This window comes from Oryctolagus cuniculus, chromosome 8 (assembly GCF_964237555.1).
Source record: "Oryctolagus cuniculus chromosome 8, mOryCun1.1, whole genome shotgun sequence".
Lineage (NCBI taxonomy): Eukaryota > Metazoa > Chordata > Mammalia > Lagomorpha > Leporidae > Oryctolagus > Oryctolagus cuniculus.
In genome coordinates, this window is record NC_091439.1 from 94610813 (window position 1) to 94631737 (window position 20925).

At 44.1% G+C, this 20925-nt stretch overlaps 2 protein-coding genes across 4 annotated transcripts in view; one reads left to right on the plus strand and one right to left on the minus strand.

Annotated features, from left to right (window-relative positions):
- The window catches only part of MOB1B (MOB kinase activator 1B), a 73232-nt gene extending 66915 nt beyond the window's left edge, over positions 1-6317 (minus strand). The window contains exon 1 of one of the 3 annotated variants that reach the window (XM_070048045.1): positions 5985-6317. In XM_070048045.1, coding sequence (XP_069904146.1) covers positions 5985-5998 — 14 coding nt within the window. In that variant the 5' untranslated portion in view covers positions 5999-6317. Of the gene's footprint in view, positions 1-5734; positions 5876-5984 lie in introns of those variants that run through there. The other 2 variants (XM_008267766.4, XM_070048044.1) reach the window with 2 other exon arrangements.
- A 1152-nt stretch (positions 6318-7469) lies between these two features.
- On the plus strand, positions 7470-7947 carry LOC100356732 (ribosomal biogenesis factor-like). Its single transcript, XM_002717117.5, has one exon. It carries the CDS (start codon positions 7553-7555, stop codon positions 7853-7855), a length of 303 nt encoding a protein of 100 aa, XP_002717163.1. The 5' UTR covers positions 7470-7552; the 3' UTR covers positions 7856-7947.
- The last annotated feature ends 12978 nt before the right edge of the window (positions 7948-20925 follow it).

The window sequence follows — 20925 nt, forward strand, 5'->3', positions numbered from 1 at the left end:
TGTATTTTTTAGTACTGTCCAATGATGGGGCCTAGGAGCAAGCAACCTGTTGTAAAAAGCATACCTCAGGGGCTGGCGCTGTGGTGCAGTGGCCTGAAGTGCCAGCATCCCATATGGGTGCCAGTTTGAGACCCTGCTGCTCCACTTCCAATCCAGCTCTCTGCTGTGGCCTGGAAAAACAGTACAAGATGGCCCAAACGCTTAGGCCCCTGCACCCACATGGAGGACCTCTCTCTCTGCCTCTACTCTCTCTGTGTAACTCTGACTTTCAAATAAATAAATAAATCTTAAAAAAGAAAAAAGCATACCTCAGGCATACCCTGTGGCATAGTACTAACACCACTACTTGGGACGCCTGCATTCCATATCAGAGTGCTGAGGTTTGAGTCTCACTTCCGCTTCTGATCCAACTCCCTGCTAATGTGCACCCTGGAGGGCAGCAGATGACGGCTCAGATATTTGGGGCCTTGCTATCACATGGGAGCCCTAAATGGAGATCTGGGTTCCTGGCTTTGGTGTGGCCCAGCCCTGGCTGTTGTGAGCATTTGGAGACTCAATCAGCAGATGGAAGATCCCTTTCTCTTTGTCCTTCAAATTAATGAAAATAAAATATTTTTTAAAAGAACATTGTTTTCTATATTATTCTCCATTGAACAGAACCAAGGTACTCAAAGAAACAGACAGTCACAGAACTGGGGCAGAGAATGTCTGGGATATTTTGTGCAGAAAGCAAAGAAGTACTGAGAGAAAGATAGGAACAAGCCAAAGGATAAAGAAGCTGGCTTGAACAGAGTTCCCACCAGCATAAATTGGGACAATTTGAGCACCCAAATAATGGTTGTTACAGATTACAGCTCACTGAGTAACACAGAAATCCACATGTTCACACTGTCTTAGTCCATCTGAGCTGCTATAATAACATATCTATTCTCAGTAATATATAAACAACAGAAATTTACTGCACATGGCCCTGGAGGCTAGGCATCCGAGATCAAGGCATAAGCAGATTCTGATGTCTGGTGAGGGTTGTTCCTTACAAGCCATGTCTTCCGGGTGTCCTCACATGGCAGAGGGCAAAGAAGCTCCTGAGGGAGTTGAGGCACCATCTTCCATTTTTTTAAGATTTATTCATTTATTTATTTATTCTGAAGGTAGAGTGACAGAAAGAGACATCTTCTATTTACTGGTCTACTCCTCAACTGCCTGTAATAGCCATGGCTGGGCCAGGCCCAGGCCAGGAGCCAAGAACTCCATAAGGACAGGAACCCAAGTACCTGGGCCATCATCTGCTGCCTTCCAGGTGGACTAGCAGGAAATTGAATTTGAAGCAGAGTTGGGACTCGATTCCAGGCATTCCAATATAGATGAGGCATCCCAAGCAGCAGCCTAACCCACTGTGCCACAACACCTATCCCTTCCTCACGCCTCTTACCTAAGGGCATTAATTCCAATCACCTCCCAAAAGCCCCACCTTCTAATACCATCCATCACCTTAGTAATCAGATTTCAATGTATATGCTTTAGAAGGATAGAAACATTCAGACCATGGCAAACACGGATATAAAAAAAAAATGAATAAATGAAAAGAAGGTTAAGTTCTTCCTTGAGGTAAAACTATCAACTAATAAACTTAAAAGAAATGACAAAATTAGACAAACACAGTAGTAATAACTTGGACAAGATGTTGCAGTGGACACTAAAACTAGTGGATAAAAATGGAATGAGGAAAGGGATAGTCATAGCATATCAAAATACTGACTGCAAAGAGGGAAAAAAAGAGATCAAATACAGTGGAGAATCTTGGTACACATCTCAAAGAATCAAAGCTAACACCACCAAAACCAGACAAATACGTAACTTGTGTATCTACTAAGATGCAATAAGAAAAATACACATCCCTTCTGTAGTATTCTTGTCCCAATGCATAACTCAACTGCACAAGGAAACATCAGACAAATTCAAAACGAGGGACATTCTACAAAATGACTAACCTGCAATTCTTAAAAATGAGAAGGGCAAGGAATTCAAGGAAAGACCAAGGCAATACTTCAGTTTGAAGACACCTGCAGACACGTAATTGGATGCAACACATGACTCATGACAGGACTCTTTCACTGGAGATGACGCTGTTGGAGCCACAGATAAAATTCTGTGGGGTTTCTGAAGAAGGAATGCGTGCAGTTTCCTCGTGTGGTTCCTTGCAACCTTTATGAAGGTTGGGAAATGTTTCACAATACAAAGGTTTTTTAAAAAAAGTTATTGGCCGGCGCCGTGGCTCAATAGGCTAATCCTACGCCTGCAGCCCCAGCACACCAGGTTCTAGTCCCAGTCAGGGCGCCGGATTCTGTCTTGGTTGCCCCTCTTCCAGGCCAGCTCTCTGCTGTGGCCAGGGAGTGCAGTGGAGGATGGCCCAAGTGCTTGGGCCCTGTACCCCATGGGAGACCAGGAGAAGCACCTGGCTCCTGCCATCGGATCAGCGCGGTGCGCTGGCCGCAGCGCACCGGCCTCGGTGGCTATTGGAGGGTGAACCAACAGCAAAGGAAGACCTTTCTCTCTGTCTCTCTCTCTCACTGTCCACGCTGCCTGTCAAAAGTAAATAAATAAATAAATAAAGTTATTTATTTATTTTGCAAGTCAGAGTTACAGAGAGAGAGAAAGAGATCTTCCATCACTGGTTCACTCCCCAATTGACCACAACAGTAGATGAAGCCAGAAACCAGAAGCCAGGAACTTCATTTGGGTCTCCCATGTGGGTACAGGGGCTCAAACATTAGGGCCATCTTCTGCTGCTTTTCCCAGGCCATTAGTAGGAAGCTGGATCAGAAGCGTAATAGCCAAGACATAAACCAGTGTCCATCAAGGGTGCTGGCAATCACAGGCGGTAGCTTTACCCCCTACACCACAATGCCAGCCCTGTCACAGTAAAATTTTAAATCACTTCTGCAAATGAACAGATTTCACAGCCACACTTATACATAATTAAAAGATATCTTAGTTGATCTAAAACAAAAATAGAATGTTGGATAAAATGAAGAGTTGAAAAATATACAGGACTCAGCTTGACATTCCTAACAGGTACGATCTTTTCATATTTTTCAAGAAGTAATGCATAAGTGGGCCAGCGCTGTGGTGTAGTGGGCTAAGCCTCTGCCTGTGGTGTCAGAATCCCACATGGGCACCAGTTCAAGTCCTGGCTGCTCCACTTACAATCCAGCTCTCTTCTGTGTCCTGGGAAAGCAGTAGATGAAGGCCCAGGTCTCACCTCAACCCACATGGAGAGACCCAGAAGAAGCTCCTAGCTCCCGGCTTCAGATGGGATCAGCTCAGCCTAAGCCGTTGTGGCCATCTGGGAAGTGAACCAGCATATGGAAGACCTTTCTCTCTGTCTCTCCCTCTCTGTCTGTAACTCTACCTCTCAAATAAAATAAAATCTTAAAAAAAAAAAAAAAGAAAAAAAGAAGTAACACAGTATTGCAAGTAAGTGTGGTATTGCAAGTAAAGCTGCCACTTTACTGAGGCCAATCTGCAGCATATTCAATGCTCTGTCCCTGCCAGACCTACACATTCAGTCAGTGCCAATTTATCTTGAACATTCACAGAAAAGTTACACAAAGGTATCACTCCTGCAGATGATCTGGGCAGCCTCTGAAGATGTCCTAATCTACCTAGACTCCCAATCCAAAAACTGCGTTACTTCCTTTATTTTTTTCCATGGCATGACTTTCTAACATTCTATATAATTTACTGATGTTTAGGGTTTAGAGTCACCCACCAGAATACAAGGTCTAGTAATGCAGGAATTTCTGTCTGTTTTGTCAAGAAATGATACTCAGCGTCTACCTCAGTGTCTGACGTAGCGAATTTTTTTTAAATCAATAACTTTTTCCTTCTGTCTTACAGTCCTCAAGAGCCATGAGTCATCACCTTCGTAACTCTGTCCTGCATCGCCCTTACTTCCTCTGCTCCATCCACTTAACAGAAGCCTTCCCAACAAGCTTCCAAGAACTGCAGGAAAGTATCTGAACTCAATCTTTAAAGTCTTCCTTTCTGAGGTCATCTTTCTAGTTCTTGGTATAGAAGTTGTATTCAAGAAACCGTAACAAAAGATGAAGAAACCAAAACTTTGTTCTTTCATTTCCAATAATTATTTCTCGGTGATTTTAACTACCTGGGGACAAGGATCAAAACCAAAAATATGGAATGAATGTTTTTGAACTATCAAGGACATAGGCTAAGTATCCTAAGAATATACTAACTGCTACATGTCAGCTGACTCAAACACTGTGCCTCGAGCAGTGCAAACCCTCTGAGGTGCCATGTACATTAGTTACAGCAAGACTTTCTAAATGTAGCTAATATCCTTTAGGAGAAATGAACCAATCCAGAACATTTCTGAATCTATTAAACACTAAGCCATGTAAAAACAGGACACTATTGTATTTGTATTCCAAAAAATAGCACCAGAACCTTCTCCATCCTCTAGTTTCAGCCAAATACAGCTCTCCCCTGCTTCAACTAATTTGGTTTATGAGTTCCAAAAGACACAAGCCCATCAGATGCAGTCATGGGCAGTACATTCATTGCTATTTGAAAAGCACCTTTTAAATTCTTAAAGAAAATAAAACATCAGCAATGTAAAATTACACTCAAGATGAGAAGCTTAAAGCTAAGGTTGCCTGGATATATTGGTTAGGACTACAGTAGGAAACAAAGACTTCTAAAAAGGCACCCAGTCCCCTCCTCTAGCACTATTTCAATCTTACAAATTCAGAATCAACGTCCAGGATAAAGTCTAAAAACGGGGCTTCAGGCTGACAAAAGCCAGGTCCCCTACGCACATGGAAAATAATAGCCAGTTTGCGGGCAGTTAACCGTCCGTGATCGCTCGATAGACACCCTAAAAAGAATTAATATTGTAGATATAAGCCACGTGGAAATAAGGGTGAATTAAAACATCAGAAGTCAGATGCCAAGGGGATGACTAAAAAGTAATGGGCGACTGGGAAGTAAGTGCAATCAGCCCAGAAAACAATCTTCCAAAACGCTTATCTCGTCCACCACAGTGAAGGAGTGTACGGAGTCGGTTTCCAACTCCCACTTCACACTGGCTTTCCAAACGCAGAGGAACCACGGAGGAACCACACACAGCGAAGCCTTCAGGAGAGTTATTCCTCGGGGCGTAACCGGAGGCCCGCCTGCTGCCTCCACACCCTCATCTGGCCGCCTCATCTTTCCGCCCTGCCCTCTCGGCCCCCTTCCGCCCCAAACTCTTCTGGAATAAGCGATAAGTACAGCGAAATAATGACCAGCACTCAATGAGACTCTACCGATGGCATCCTCCAATGAGTCGCGCAACAACCCCCTGGGGGGACCTAACCAACACTGTGGCATGCAGGCAGCTCCAGATACCCCTGCCCAAGACCCCAGGCTGTCACCGGAGAAGGACTCCGATCCGCATCGGAGTTACAGCCACAGGGCTTGTCCCCTATCTCCCCACCCCTACGGCCTAAGAAGGAAGTTTACAAGGTCCCGGCGTGACAGGGGAAAGAGCAGGACGCTCAATCTTCCGTGCCTGGGACGCAGAAACGAGTCGGAGCCCGACGGGAGTGGGCGGTATCTAGGAAAAGCGTGCGGATAAACAATCGCCGGCAGGAGTGCGAAGGCAGCGCTCGGGCTGACGGAGAAATCGGACACACACACACACACACACACACACACACACAGCCGGGAGTACCGGGGGAAACAGCCTCCTGCGGCTCGGGGACTCCACGCGCGCTACAAGCCAGCCGAGGCGGCGGCGGCGGCGGTGGCGTCCCGGGAGCTACAGCTGCAGCTCCGGAGCTCCGCCCGGGGGGCAACGCCCGGCAGGGCAGCGCGGAGCGAGGCCACCGGGCCGGGCGGGACGGCGTGCAGGCAGGCGGCCGGGGCCCGCGGCCCAGGTCGCGCCCAAACAAAGCCGACGCGCGCAGGGGCCTGCTACTCACAACAAGAAGCTCATGTCGGCCGCGGCGTGGGCTACGGGCGCGGGGATCGCAAGGCCTCAGGGGCGGCGGCGGCCGGGGAAGCGGAGGACAGGCGAGAGGAAGACAGGCGCAGAGTAGGAGGGCAGCGCCGGCTGCTCGGCGGCCGCAACTTGCTGGGCTTCGCTGGTTCCAATGGCAGGCAGAGGGGGCGGAAGTGGGAAGCGCAGAGCGTGCAGCGCTCAATGGGAGGAGAAGCTAAGGGAGGCGGGGAAAGGGCCGCCCGCCGGCTCCTCTGACACCGCGCCGCTCCCAGGCGTCCACTTCCCCAGGCCCCTGCCACCCTCACTAACCGAGCTCTCGCGAGAGCCGCGCGCGCCCACCCGGCGCCTCCTGCTGGGCCCGGGGTCGCCGGCCTAATGGTCACCTTTGGGCCCAGGGAGCCCTTTGCCCGCCCAGGCCTGTCCGCCAGGTCGGGGGTCGCGGGCAGAGCGCTAGCTGGGCTTCACGGTCGGGGAGGAAGTGGGCGGCAGCTCCAGGAGGCCAGGGTCCTGCGGAGAGGGACTGAAGGGCCACCGGGGTTCTGCCCACCCTGAGTGCCCGGTCCAAGGTGAGGTGAGGCTATGCAGTCTCCTTCTCTGCCAGTATTTAAGGTCAGGGAATGGTTTGGATGTGGTTCTGCCCGAAGAGAGGAAAGGGGACTAAATGAGCTTTCAAGGTCGCTGCCCTGTGATGGGAGCATTTTAAAGCCCTGAATTAGGTCAGGGTCTCTGGGTCCCTGTCTGAACTGGCAGGCCAGGCTGTCATCAGCTCCTGGGAAAACTGAGGGAGCCCTGGGGAGAGCTGGAGTCACCACGGACACTACTAGCAAGGTAGGCGGGTCATCATCAGAGACAACACTGAGGCGGGGCCAAAGCCCCCGGTAAATGCAGGGTGAGGTGCAAAACATGCTGGAAGCTAGAAAAAATTCAGTCTCACTTATGGAAGCACTTTTGTTCTCTCCTAGTTAAGGGGCCCAGAGCAAGGCTTTATGTTCTAAGAATGCGCCTGCGGCATTGTCAATTTGAGGAGGACTATGGGTACCCGTTTGTTTTATGCAAGAGCTGTCCATGTTACGGACACCCATCAAATCCACAAGTTCTCAAAGAATCCCAACAAAACAAATGTGCAGATATTAACCCGCCTTTGACTTAAAGTTCCAAAGGGCAGAATACACTTGAAGGAGATGCAAATGTGAACTTTATTTTCTTATATGTCACATTATTAGTTTAGGCATGGCGATAAAATAGTTAAAAACAAAAATAGAGGAAAATATTGAGATCTCACACTATTAGGGGAACTGCAGAGGTCACTGGAATAATTTGAGAATTACAGGCCCAAAACATGCCACAAAAGGAGGAAAGAGGAGGACTGAGCTAAATATAATAAAAATCATGGATTTATTATGTAAAACCCCTGTGTTTGAAATATTCCTATACTACTTTTTTTAAGAGTTATTTATTTATTTATTTGAAAGTCAGAGTTAGAGGGACTATGTGCGTGCAGATGGTGTCACCTGGACCTCCAGCTGCAGCACGCGGGGATTTAAGACAATGGCCAAGAACAAATTAAGAGGACAGAAGTCCAAAAATGTATTTCACATAGCCAGCCAAAAAAACTTTAAGGCTAAAAACAAAGCAAAACCAGTTACTACTAATCTTAAGAAGATAAACATTGTGAACGAAGACAAAGTTAACAGAGTGAACAAAGCTTTTATAAATATACAAAAGGAACTTGCAAACTTCTCAAGGGGCCTTTCTCTGGAACCGTTACAGAAAGAGCTGATTCTTCAGCAGAGTCATGAAAATGAACCTGTTAATGTTGATGAAGCTACAAGATTAATGGCTCAGTTGTAATGCAGCATGATGTGATGGAATCCCCCCCCCCAAAAAAAATTCAATAAATTGTTTTATACAAAAAAAAAAAAAAAAAAAAAAAAGAAAAGAAAGTCAGAGTTAGAGAGAGAGAGAAGAGGTCTTCACTCTCCAGTTGGCTGCAATGGCCAGAACTGGGCCAATCCAAAGCCAGGAGCCAGGAGCTTCTTCCGGGTCTCCCATGTGGGTGCAGGAGCCCAAGGACTTGGGCCATCTTCTACTGGTTGCCCAGGCCATTGCAGATAGCTGGATCAGAAGTAGAATAGCTGGGACTCCAACTGGCACCCATATGGGATGCCAGCACTGCAGGCAGTGGCTTTACCTGCTACACCACAGGGCCGGCTCCAGTAGATGCATCTTGTGATCCTGAATCTGGAGAAAGACCAGCAGAGGAAAGAATCTGCAAAAATCTCTACCGTGTACTTTATCAAACCACTAGGAGAACTGCCTAGAATTAATATCTGGAAGAGCTTAGTTATAGTTGTCCTAAAAATGAGGGGGATGTCATGTTAACAATACAGAATAATTCTAGATTAGACTTTAAATCAAACAATGGCTATCACCTAAAATGATGTAGCATGTCAAAAATGTTAGGAATTTCAGAATCAAGTAGAAGTTATCTTCAAACAAATATAATTCGAATTTCTCTTTCACCAATCCATATTTCATGCCACTCTTTTGAAGTTTCGGTTTCAAGAAGTTACTGTTGAATTCCAGAAATTGCTTTCTGAGGTAACGTGTGTGTCCAGTGTGGTGGTTGTGAGATTGCATTGTGGACAGGGTCCAAAGGGCAGAAGGTGATGGTACACCCATCAACCTCATCCTCAGATACTTGCAAAGTAGATATGACACTCAGATGTGACTGTGTGAGCGAGTGTATGTGCAGAGAAAAGGCTGAATCATTGGTTTTGATGAGTACATGAACCTCATAATGGACCACGCAGAAGAGATTTATCCTAAAACAAAGTCAAGAAAACTGTGGGATCATGCTAAAAGGAAATAGTTATACTTTGCTACAAAGTGTCTCCATGTAGAAATGATCAATAAAGTTAGAAATTATTGAGAGGGCAATACAGTTTTTGTTTTTTAGATGTCCTTTATTGGGAGTAGTTTTTGTTTTTGTTTTTAAGATCTATTTGTGTATTTCAAAGTCAGAATTACAGAAAGAGAGGAAGAGACAGAGGAAGAGAGAGCTCTTCCATGTGCTGGCCCACTCCCCAAATGGCCACAATGGCCAGGGCTGTGCCAGACCAAAACCAGGAGCCCGGAACCCCATCTGGGTCTCCATGTGAGTGCAGGGGCCTGCCCAAGGATTTGGGCCATCCTCCACTGCGCTTTCCAGGCACATTAACAGGGAGATGGATCAGAAGTGGAGTAGCTGAGACTAAAACCGGTACCCACATGGGATGCCAGCACTGCAGATGGCATCTTAACCCACTGAGCCACAGCACCGGCCCCAGGCATATAGTTCTTTTTTTTTTTTTTTTTAATTTTTGACAGGCAGAGTGGACAGTGAGAGAGAGAGAGAGACAGAGAAAAAGGTCTTCCTTTGCCGTTGGTTCACCCTTCAATGGCCACTGTGGCCGGTGCGCTGCGGCCGCCACACTACGCTGATCCGAAGCCAGGAGCCAGGTGCTTCTCCTAGTCTCCCATGTGGGTGCAGGGCCCAAGCACTTGGGCCATCCTGCACTGCACTCCCGGGCCACAGCAGAGAGCTGGCCTGGAAGGGGGGCAACTGGGACAGACTCTGGCGCCCTGATCAGGACTAGAACCTGGTGTGCCCGGCGCCGCTAGGTGGAGGATTAGCCTATTGAGCCGCGACACCGGCCAGGAATATAGTTCTAAAATACTTGTTCATATAGTTTTTATAGCCCTTATGCTATTACAAAAAGACAGTAAATACTGTGGTATTATTATTAAAAAATTTATATTATTAAAAAAATTAACAAAATCTGAATGAAGCCATTTGTTTATGAAGCAAAATTGCTAACATTTTGTATTCTGTCTGCCAATTTTTTGAAGAATTGAATTATACTACAATGTGGACAAAAATAGAATATGAGTAGGTGTATGCCCTCAAATGCCTTTATTCATTTAGGTTGCTTTCTTGTCATAATAAGCATGTAAATATATTTAGAGAAATGGGTAAATAATTATAAATATGGTAAAAGATCTGAAATACAGTGACACAATGGTGTTATGAATGTGGAAGGAAGAAGTTAGGTTAGGTTAAGAAAGGTCCCTGTAAAGGAGGTTAGATGTTTACTGAAACTTGGAGGAAGAGAAGCCAGCCTGGTGGAGGGAATAGTAAGTGCAAATGCCCTAAGAGATGAAAGAGCTTAAAGTGTTCTTTTGCCTGATAGTTTAGAAGGAACAGGGGGTAGAGTGGCATCAGTTGGGGCCAGAAAGGTAGACCAAAGGCAGGTTGGGACTCACAGACCTGGATAAGACATTTGGATGTTATTCTAAGGGCATTTGAGAAGTCAGCATTGAATTAAGATAGTAAGAGCATAAATTAAAATAATCTGAATAATACTTTTCTTTTTAAATTTGGAAAATTTCAGACATACTCACGTGGGCAGAGATTAGTATAATGACTCCATCACACAACTTTAACAATTATCAGCTCTTGACCCCTGATTAATATTGTGGAATGATAACTCTCCTTTTTTTTTTTCTTAAAAGATTTATTGGCCAGGAGCCAAGAGCTTCTTCTGGGTCTTCCCATGCGGGTGCAGGGGGCAGGGGCCCAAGGACTTGGGCCAGCTTCTACTGTTTTCCCAGGCCACAGCAGAGAGCAGGATCGCAAGTGGAGCAGCAGGGGCTTGAAAAGGCACCAGTAGAGGATGCCGGCACTGCAGGCGGTGGCTTTACCAGCTACACCACAGTATTGGCCCCCACCTCCTTTCTTGTAGATAATAAGGTGGAAGCAATTTACATGTTAAAAGGAAAGCTAGATTACTGAAATAGTTCAATTGTTTCTTAGGAATAAGTTGTAATTTGATTTGGGGTGGTGTTATTAATCATAGAAAAAAGGAATTTGTAATGTGGAGGTAAAGCCAAGAGCACCTGGTGATTGGTTGGTTGGTTGATTGTGGAAGTTGTGGAAAGGAGGGAGACAAGAATGACTTCTGTGTTTTCAGCTGTCGCAACTGATTGACGATGCTGCCATTTATTGAGATAGGGAAGATGTGGATCACAATTCTAAGGGAAAACCAAAAAAATTCCATTTTGGATGTGTTCATGTTGAGATGTCTTTTAGACATCAAAGTAGCAATATCTGTTGGAGTTTTGAGTACTTCATGAAGCCTGAGGAGACATCTGAACTGCAGACAGGAATGCAGGCTTCCTCAGCAGGTAAATGATATTCAAAGCCGAGGATAGGCTTTTGAATAGAAATTTGTGTGCCACGTAAGAGTAACTTAGAAAAATGTCACCTCTAAGACTCTGTTTCTCCTTTCTTTACTTCTCTCTCCAGATATCTGATGCCTGACAACCATCTTCCTCTTCTCCCTCAATTTTGTTTACATTTGCTTTCTCTGAAAGTTAGGATTTCTACTACCTGAAGGAAAAGTATTCATAGTAGCTTTCTAAAATACAAAGGAATCATATCTACTGTGTTATTTGATGTCATTATTCCCATATAAAATAACACCAGTTAAAGACAAGTTTCCACATAGTAGATGAGGAGAAATTTCTCCTTGTGGAATTATTTAAATTTTTTAAAAAATGAAATAGGAATGACTGAACTAATAGTAGAATATCAGTATTTTCGCAACCCCTCCTCAGTAGATGCATCTAGCCTCTAGTGAATGATCATCAATGGTTGTTGGTGTCACAAGACAGATAGCCAGAGTTTATGTTTCCTGATAAAAGTATGTATTATCAGGGCTGGCGTTGTGGCATAGTGGGTAAAGCTACCACCTGAGACACCAGCATCCCATATGGATGCCCGTTTAAGTCCCAGCTGCTCCGCTTCCCATCCAGCTCTCTGTTAATGCCCCTGGGAAAGCAGCAGAAGATGGCCCACGTACTTAAGCCCCTGCTATCCAGGTAGGAGACCCAGATGATAGCTCACATAGTTGGGTCCCTGCTACCTGTGTGGGAGACGTAGATTGAGTTCTAAGCTCCTGGCTTTGGCCTAGCCCAGCCCCAGCTGCTGCAGGCATTTGCGAAGTGAAACAGCAGATGAGAGATCTCTTCTCTATGTTTTTCTGCCTTTCAAATAAATAAGTAAATTTTTAATTCAAAAAAAGAAGACTTACAACAAAATAGAAACTGAATCTGATCATGCCTCTAGAACCAATTTATCAGTTTGCAAGAAATACAGGAAACAGAGAATGTGCTAAAGAATGTGTTAAAATTACACCTGTACCACATGGATACAATCAGCAAAATCCAAACTGTGGAGAACCTAAGCAGAATCCAATTTCTTCAGTAAATACATTGCAGGGGGGAAAACAGCTGAAGGAGAAACCTAGAGGCTTAAAAACTCATAAGAAAATCAACTAATTGAAATGTGTGGACTCATTTGCATTCTGATTCAAACAAACTGTGAAACAACTGGAATAAATCCTCCTGACATTTATAAGACACTGGAAATGTGGACACTGGGTGCTTTTTGTGATGCTGATGTTGTGATTTTGCTTTTTTTTATAACCCTTAGCTTTTAGAAAGATGAAATAAACATGGCTGGAATTTGTTTCAGATAGACATGGGAGAGGAAGGTAAGAATATAGATGAAACAAGGTTGTCCATAACTTGATAATATTTGAAGCCAGGTAGTGAGGACATGGAAATAATTATGCAATGATGACAACCTTTGTTTAGCTTGAATTTTTTCCATGATAAAAAGAAAACAAGCGGCCGGCACCGTGGCTCAATAGGCTAATCCTCCACCTTGCGGCGCCGGCACACCGGGTTCTAGTCCCGGTCGGGGCGCCGGATTCTGTCCCGGTTGCCCCTCTTCCAGGCCAGCTCTCTGCTATGGCCAGGGAGTGCAGTGGAGGATGGCCCAGGTGCTTGGGCCCTGCACCCCATGGGAGACCAGGAAAAGCACCTGGATCCTGGCTCCTGCCATCGGATCAGCGCGGTGCGCCGGCTGCAGCGGTGGCCATTGGAGGGTGAACCAACGGCAAAGGAAGACCTTTCCCTCTCTGTCTCTCTCTCACTGTCCACTCTGCCTGTCAAAAAAAAAAAAAAAAAAAAAAAAAGAAAACAAGCAAAGAACAGCCTCCTTTTTGGGAAAATCCTAGAAGTTCTATTAGTGATAAGGATTTAAAAGTTGTTGAAAATGGGCCAGCTCTGTGGCTCATTAGGCTAATCCTCTGCCTGTGGCGCCGGCACACCAGGTTCTAGTCCTGGTTGGGGCACCTGATTCTGTCCCGGTTGCTTCTCTTCCTGTCCAGCTCTCTGCTGTGGCCCGGGAGTGCAGTGGAGGATGGCCCAAGTGCTTGGGCCCTGCACCCACATGGGAAACCAGGAGAAGCACCTGGCTCCCGGCTTCAGATCAGCGTGGTGCGCTGGCCACAGCGGCCATTGGGAAGTAAACCAGGAAGACCTTTCTCTCTGTCTCTCTCTCTCTCTCTCTCACTGTCCACTCCGCCTGTCAAAAAAAAAAAAAAAAAAAAAAAGAGAGAGAGAATAGTAGATACTGAATAACAAATACTAGAAAAGGTATACCTGGACAACAAATCCTTAATAACTTGATGAAATGCATTCTGTTGTGTGGGAATGTTTAGATTGATGTGATAATTATTCCATCTAATTATTTTATTACACAAGATTGTTTTTCTGGATGCAACTTACTGAGTATTTCCAATGGGCCAATCTCACTAAGCTTTTCATACAATTTTTTTTGTTTCATTTATTCCTTATACTGCTCCATAGGTTGATTTTAAGTGTTGTTTACCCCACTTTATAGATAAGGAAGATAATGCTAAGAGGTTATGTAACCTGCCCGAGATCACAGCTAGTTTGTAGAATCCCAACAGTGTAAAGATTATTTCTCTTCACTCTGCCCCTCCCTGATGGACTAAAATAGAATAAATATATTCTAAATGAATTGTTGCATGCTATACGGTCCAGAAATTCAACCTGAGCTTTATTGGTGCTCTTTAGATTTTAATTCTGTGTCTTGCTTCATTAAAGACAAACCAATGTGAGTCTTAATTGCTTCTCAAGGACAGATTAATTTGACATAGTGGAGCGTAATGGAAGCATGAAAATCTTGGTGTCTCTCAGTGCATTCATTTATCACTAAAACCCACAAAGTGTGCAAACACAAAGCTTCTTATTTCCTGTTTAAAATGAAGAAGGCATCTTTCATTGACCAAAAACTCAACCCAGTACCCTCGCCCTTGAAACTGTGCATTCCTTGAAGATGAGGTTTGTGCAATAGAAAGCTAGCTTTGAGGGAATGATAAGAGTCTCAACAAGTATTTGTCATCTATTCTGGACTTTAGTGAGGTCATGAAGTCTGTAGGTCATTGGGAAATACTAGCAATCAGATAAGTAAACACAAAGTTAGAAATTACATACGCATTATGAAGGCAGGTTCCATGTTGTATATGAGTATATATTATATCTATTTTGACCTTACCTATTTTGGTGGTCAGAGAATTGCATCATTTGTTTTCAGAAGTGAACAGTGTGTATGTACTCCTTGCACTTAAATTCCTGTTGCATTCATAAAAGGCATAATTTAATAAAAGTTTTGTTTCCTCACTTATCATTACCAACTTACTTTTGATGTTTTGAGGCATCATTGCATAGAAATTTATTTTTGTCTTTGAGAAGCCAGTCTTTTAAAACTTAACAAAATGGTTTTTTCTTTTGTTTATTTGCGAGACAGAGACAAAGAACTCTCATCTATTGATTTACTACCAAAATGCCTGCGTGGCCAGCGTGAAACTAAGGCAGCAGCCAGGAGCCAGAGCCAACTGCTAGGAACTCAGTTCTGGTCTCCCATGTGAGTAGCAGAGACCCAGCAGCTTGAACCATCCATCATCCACTGCCTCTCAAGGTCTGCATTGGCAGGAACCTAGAGTCAGGAGAGGGAATCAGGAATCAACTCAGACACTTCAATTTGGGAGACAAGCATCTTAACAGCTAGGCCAAATGCCTGCCCCTAGAACTTTTTTAGAAAGTTCTTTTTTAGAAAGTTCAGTATAATTTTGAGGGCTTTAGTCATTAGGGGGAAAAAAAGGATATAAGATTTCTTTCATGGACCTTGTACTTGCTCAGTAAATACTGAGTTGAAGTTCTTGGTCTGTCAAGTTTACTTCTGCCTCCTATTGCTTTTTCCAGTATAACCACGTAGCCACTTCTTCAGTAGGCTGCATAGAGTTGAAGAGAGAGGGACCTTTTTGAGCCTATTGAGAGCTGCTTTTCCCAAATTGACAGGACATTTCCAAGGTTGAAAAGTCTAAAATTAACTCCACCAGCTGTGTTTTGGTTTGCTTCATATAGCTCATGGGCTCTGGAGGCTCAATCTGCCAGGCTGGCTTGCAGCTTCAATCGCTCTTAAAAAGTTTGTTTGCCAGGAATGCTTCTGTGCACAAGACATGGTAACTAAGCAGCTTGAAAGTATATGTGGACTAAACAAATAAGTCTCTTGTTGAAGCTCATAATAGCCTAGCAACAACATGAGGAGATGGAGGAGTCACTGCTGAGTGTGTCAGACGAGCAGCTTAACTTTTAACCTTGCTGAAGTTTTGCAGAGAGCAGGCTGTCAGTGTGCTGTCAAAGATCAAGAGATGGCAAAGTAGTTTCAAGGAGCCCATGGTTTTAGCCCACCCATCCCCATGAGGTCCTGTAGCATGAAGGACCATATATAGACAGAGAGAGTCTCCCAACTGGGTACAACAAAAATATCTTAGGAATTAACAGCTGTTACTTGCACCCACACAAATTCACAGTTGGCTTAATTAAATAGTGCCTGTTCCCAAGAGCTGCAGCCTTTTGGTTTGTACCACAGGTGCTTTGCTGCTTCCCCCTACCCTATTGCCTTCCTCAGAATAACAAAAAAGCAGGATGGATGAATGAAAGGATTCAATTATGAAAGGTTCAGTGTTTGCATCAATGTTTATTTATAATAAAATCTGGAAATTAGATCTCCATATATGGTTTTGAATCCCTGCCTATATGACCACTGGAATCCAGGGACACTAGGCAGTCTTAGCCATTTGTTCTCCTTTGCTGTGGCCATTTCCACACCCCCTTCTTGGCATCTCACTCATGTTTTTCATAGTTGTCATAGTCACAACCATAGCAACCTGAGCAGGCCACAATCCTCTTATAGCTGGAGACATGAGATACTACCTTATACAAGATAATTTCCCTGTTCTGCACCAACAGGAATCTGGTCCCAAACAGGCAAACTACTTGTTTTGCTTCAGGAGAAATATTCCAACCCTCCCCATGGATTGCTCTCTTTGCGGTCCCTATGGCATTAAAGCAACCAGGAAGCAGACAGCAGAAAACCAAGGTAATCAATCCCATGTTGAAATTTGATGAAGTGTTTCCAAATCCCTTATTTGTAGGGTGTTCTGGATATTTTTACACTAATCATCTCATTTCAATACAGAATTCATGGATTTAGTGAAAGAAAACCTTAGTGGGCAGAAAGAGTTCCTATCCAAAATGGTGCATTTTTTAGAAAAAGATTTAATTATTTATTTGAAAGGCAGAATTACAGAGAGAGGAGGACAGACACAGAGAGATTTTCCATCTGCTGGTTCACTCCCAAATGGCTGCAACAGCTGGGGCTGAGCTAGGCTGAAGCCAGGAGCAAGGAATTTCTTTCAGGTCAAAACTCTAGGTCTCCCAAGTGGGTGCAGGTGCCCAAAGGCCATTATCAGGGAGCAGATAGGAAGTGGAGTGTTATGGTGCATTCGTTCTAAGAGGAGGAGCGCAGTGGGGGCAAGAGGCACGGAATCACCACATAGACCCTGGGAATCGAGTGAAAGCGGGTAAGAGGCGAGCAGCCCACAGACTCCTTTATTTCAGTTGGTACAGCAGCTTATATAGCCGAGGCAGCCAATCCGGTCAAGGGGCGGTTTATGCCCTAACCAATCACAGCCTGTTGCCAGGCAGGCTCCGTTGCCAGGTGGGTTCTGAAGCTATTCCTAAGTAACTGACGCTCGCTTACCAGTGGCCATCTTGGCATGGCCTTCTCATTCCACCACAGTGGAGAAGCCAGGACTTGAACCAATACCCATATAGGATGTCAGCACTGCTGGCTATGGCTTAGCTCGCTGTGCCACAGCACCAGCCCCCAAAATAGAGCTTTTTAAAGGAAGGGATCTTGTAATGCACTCCTTATAAAAGATTCTGGAGCCCTGCAGAATGAAGATCTACTTGCAAGATTCAGTCAGTCTGTGAGTGACATTCAGTTAACATGCTCAGGGGGATAATACAAAATAAAGACCCACCATCACAAAGAACTCATTTCTACTGGCAGAGACTGACGTGTAATCCAATCATTATAGCACAGAATCATTCTGCTTACAATAGGAATATATGCAAAGGACTGCAGGAGCCCACCTTTTGAAAAAGGGTTACCTTCGTTGGAGGAGGACGGTAAGGACCAAGAAGATTTTTATCTGAAGGCATCTTGAAAGGTTACAAGGCCTTCCCCAAATGAAGAAGGGGTGAGAGAAGGCATAACAGACAGGATGCAACATCCTCTGGAGGATGATACACGTAATGTGTGTAGGCAAAGGGAATGTTGGCTGCCACAATCATTTGCTCTTAATATGAACTCTCATCTATCCAGCAAATTTTTTATTAAGTTCTAACTATATGCCAGTTATGTGAACACTGGGGATATAGAAGGATTCAAAGCAAAGGCCCTGCCACCAAGACTTTATGTTTTTATTAGGAAGGAGATATTCTGAATTTAAGTCAGTGTATAAACTCCCTCATTGTATTAGCAATTTATTTAGGTCTAATTATGGCACAGAAATCTCAAAATATATTAAAGGAGTATTTTTAAAAATTAAAGCAGCAAGTGGGAGACAAACTGTGGAATCACAAAATAAGGACAAAAGGCCATCGATCACCAAGCAGATAATAGTTTGAAGTCTCTTATAAACTCTAGTTGATACACAGAATGGCAAATCCAGTCCTATAGGAGGTACTGTGACTACTTAAAGTACAACTTTTAGCTGTGAACTCAAGGATCATGTGGCCAAATGGTGGATCTAAATTTAGAGCAGTTCTGTTTGTATGTAAAGAAATTAAGATGGGAAAAAAAAAAAAAGGAAGAAAGAAATTAAGAGGACTCACAACAACTCTTTTCCTAGGAACAAAGCCTTCCCTATGTTCTGTGCCTCCTTCCTGCCTGATAACCTCCAGGGACCTGCATCATCTATCAGAGTCACTGTCACAGAACCTGCATGCTTGCAATTTCCGTAAACGTTGGCTATATCATCAAAAATGCTAACCCGGCCACACAACATGGCTCAAAAGGCCAGTTCCTCCCAAGAGGCCTATGTGGTTGCTCTGGACAAGACTGAAAGCAGGTCTTTGTTCCTTGTGGTACTCTGGGGCCAACTGTGGTTGCTTCTCCTGCCAGCGCTCATAGAGAGCTTGCATAATCATGGAAGGATATGAAAATCCAGACCAAGGCTGGAAGGGGACCACAGTATCTTCCGGAAATGGAGAGAACTAATATTTATTTTGTGCTGTGCATTTTATTTGTAATCTTCCAAGACTCCTTATATCTCATTTAATTGTCCCCACAACCATGTAAGACATATGTTTTGTCTCAGCTTCTATGGATGAGGAAATTCAGTCACATCTTAATTATATGAGCAGGAGTAAGTTGTAGACCCAGAATTTGAGCCCAGCTCTATCTAATTCATGTAGAATCAAACAATTTCAGAGTACTGTAGTTTTGAAGAACTGGGATTTTAAATGGTGCATGTACATGGCATTATATAATACTGAATCAGAATTAGATAAGTTAATCCCTTTTACATTCATTTTAATTTTTTCCAGCCTTGGTTTGATGCTAGTATGTCTTTAACACTTCTCTAAAACCTCCCTTGAAATACAGCATAGTCCCATGTGGCCCAGGGACTTCATCAGGCAACAATATTTAGCTAGAGGGGTCCATGCCATGGTGTAGAAGGCTAAGCCTTCACTTGCACTGCCAGCATCCCATATGGGCACTGGTTCAAGTCCCGGCCGCTCTACTTCCAATCCAGTTCCCTGCTGATGTGCCTGGGAAAACATCAGAAGATGGCCCAAGTACTTGGGCCCCGTACCCATATGGGAGACCCAGATGAAGCTCCTGGCTCCTGGCTTCAATCTGACCTAACCCCAGCTGTTGCAGCCATTTGGGGAGTGAACCAGTGAATGAAAGATCTCTTTCTCTCTGTCTCCTTTCTCTGTATCTCTGCCTTTGAAATAAATAAATAAATCTTTAAAAGAAAAAAATCTAGCTAGAACTTAATACTTTTTTTTTTTTCATTTTTTAAAGATCTATTTACTTATTTGAAAGGCAGAGTTACAGAGAGAGAGGGGAAGAGACAGAGAGATCTTCCATTTGCTGGTTCATTCCCTAAATATCCACAGCAGCCAGGGCTGGACCAGGCCAAAGCCAAGAGCTAGACCTCCATCAGGGTCTCCCACTTGGATGGCAAAGGTACAAGCATGTAGGCCATCTTCTGGTGCTTTCCCAGGCACATAAGCAGGGACCCAGATCAGAAGAGGAACAACTGGGACTCAGACCAGTGCCCATTTAGGATGCTAGTGTTGCAGATGGCCATTTAAGCACTGCACCACAATGCGGTCCTGTAATATTTTCTTCTGACTGCATTTACTTCTATGTTTTTCTACTACATAGGGCATATGATACTGGTTTCTAGTTACAGTTGTAATATAAACTATAGTTATTTGTTAAGTTCAGGATCTTTCTAGAATCATACTATCCAGGTTCAGCTATTTATTACCTGTTTGACCTTGGAAAAGTTAATTAACCTTCCATTTCCTCTCTTATAAAAGAGGTTTGATAGCAGTTTCTACCACATTCGTTTGATGTGCAGATTCTATGAGATACTGCATTCTCAGTCAGGTACTTAGAACAACATGTAAAATACATGTCTACTCAGTAAGTATTAGTTATTATGAAGTTTAAAGAGAATGAACTGACTGAAATCAGGGTTTCTCAACACTGGCACTGCTGACACAGTGGGCGGATGATCCTTTGTTGTGGTGGGCTGTGCTGTTTACCATGGTGTTTAGCAGTATCACTGAGCTCTAGCCAACAGACGCTTGCATGGCTCTGTCTCCCCAGCTGTACCAAACAAAAATGTTTCCAGTCTTTGACTAATATCCTTGGAGGGCAAAATCATTCCTGGTTGGGAATCACTGATTTAAAGGAAAATATTAGATATTGAGAGATGACAAACATCAAAAGGTATCATGGGAAACACAAGTCTGGGAAATACTGATGAAGTCAAAACTCTTTGCAAATTAATTCTTTTTTTTTTTTTAAGATTTATTTATTTATTTGAAAGGCAGAGTTACAGAGAGGCAGAGGCACAGAGAAAGAGAGAGAGGTCTTCCATCTGCTGGTTTACTCTCTAAATGGCTGCAATGGCCTGAGCTGGGCCAATCCAGCGCCAGGAGCTTCTTCCAGGTCTCCTTAGCGGGTGCAGGGGCCCAAGGACTTGGGCCATCTTCCACTGCTATTCCAGGCCATAGAAGTGAGCTGGATCAAAAGTGGAGCGGCCAGGACTCAAACCGGTGCCCATATAGGCTGCTGGCACTGCAGACAGTGGCTTTACCTGATATGCCACAGTGCGGGCCTTCAAATTAATTTTTAAAAACAGAAATCATTTTTATTTGTAGGTTTATGAATGCGCTCTAAGTTTCCTATCAAAACTGAAAGTACACAAGTAACTTAAAATAAGACAGAGCTAATAAGTACATGAAATTCAACCTTTTTTTTTTTTTAAACCTCCCTTTTCTTCCTCTGCCTTTCCTTTTGGTCAATCCATGACCTAGACTCCCTCCTCCCTGTGCACATCTGTCCATGAACT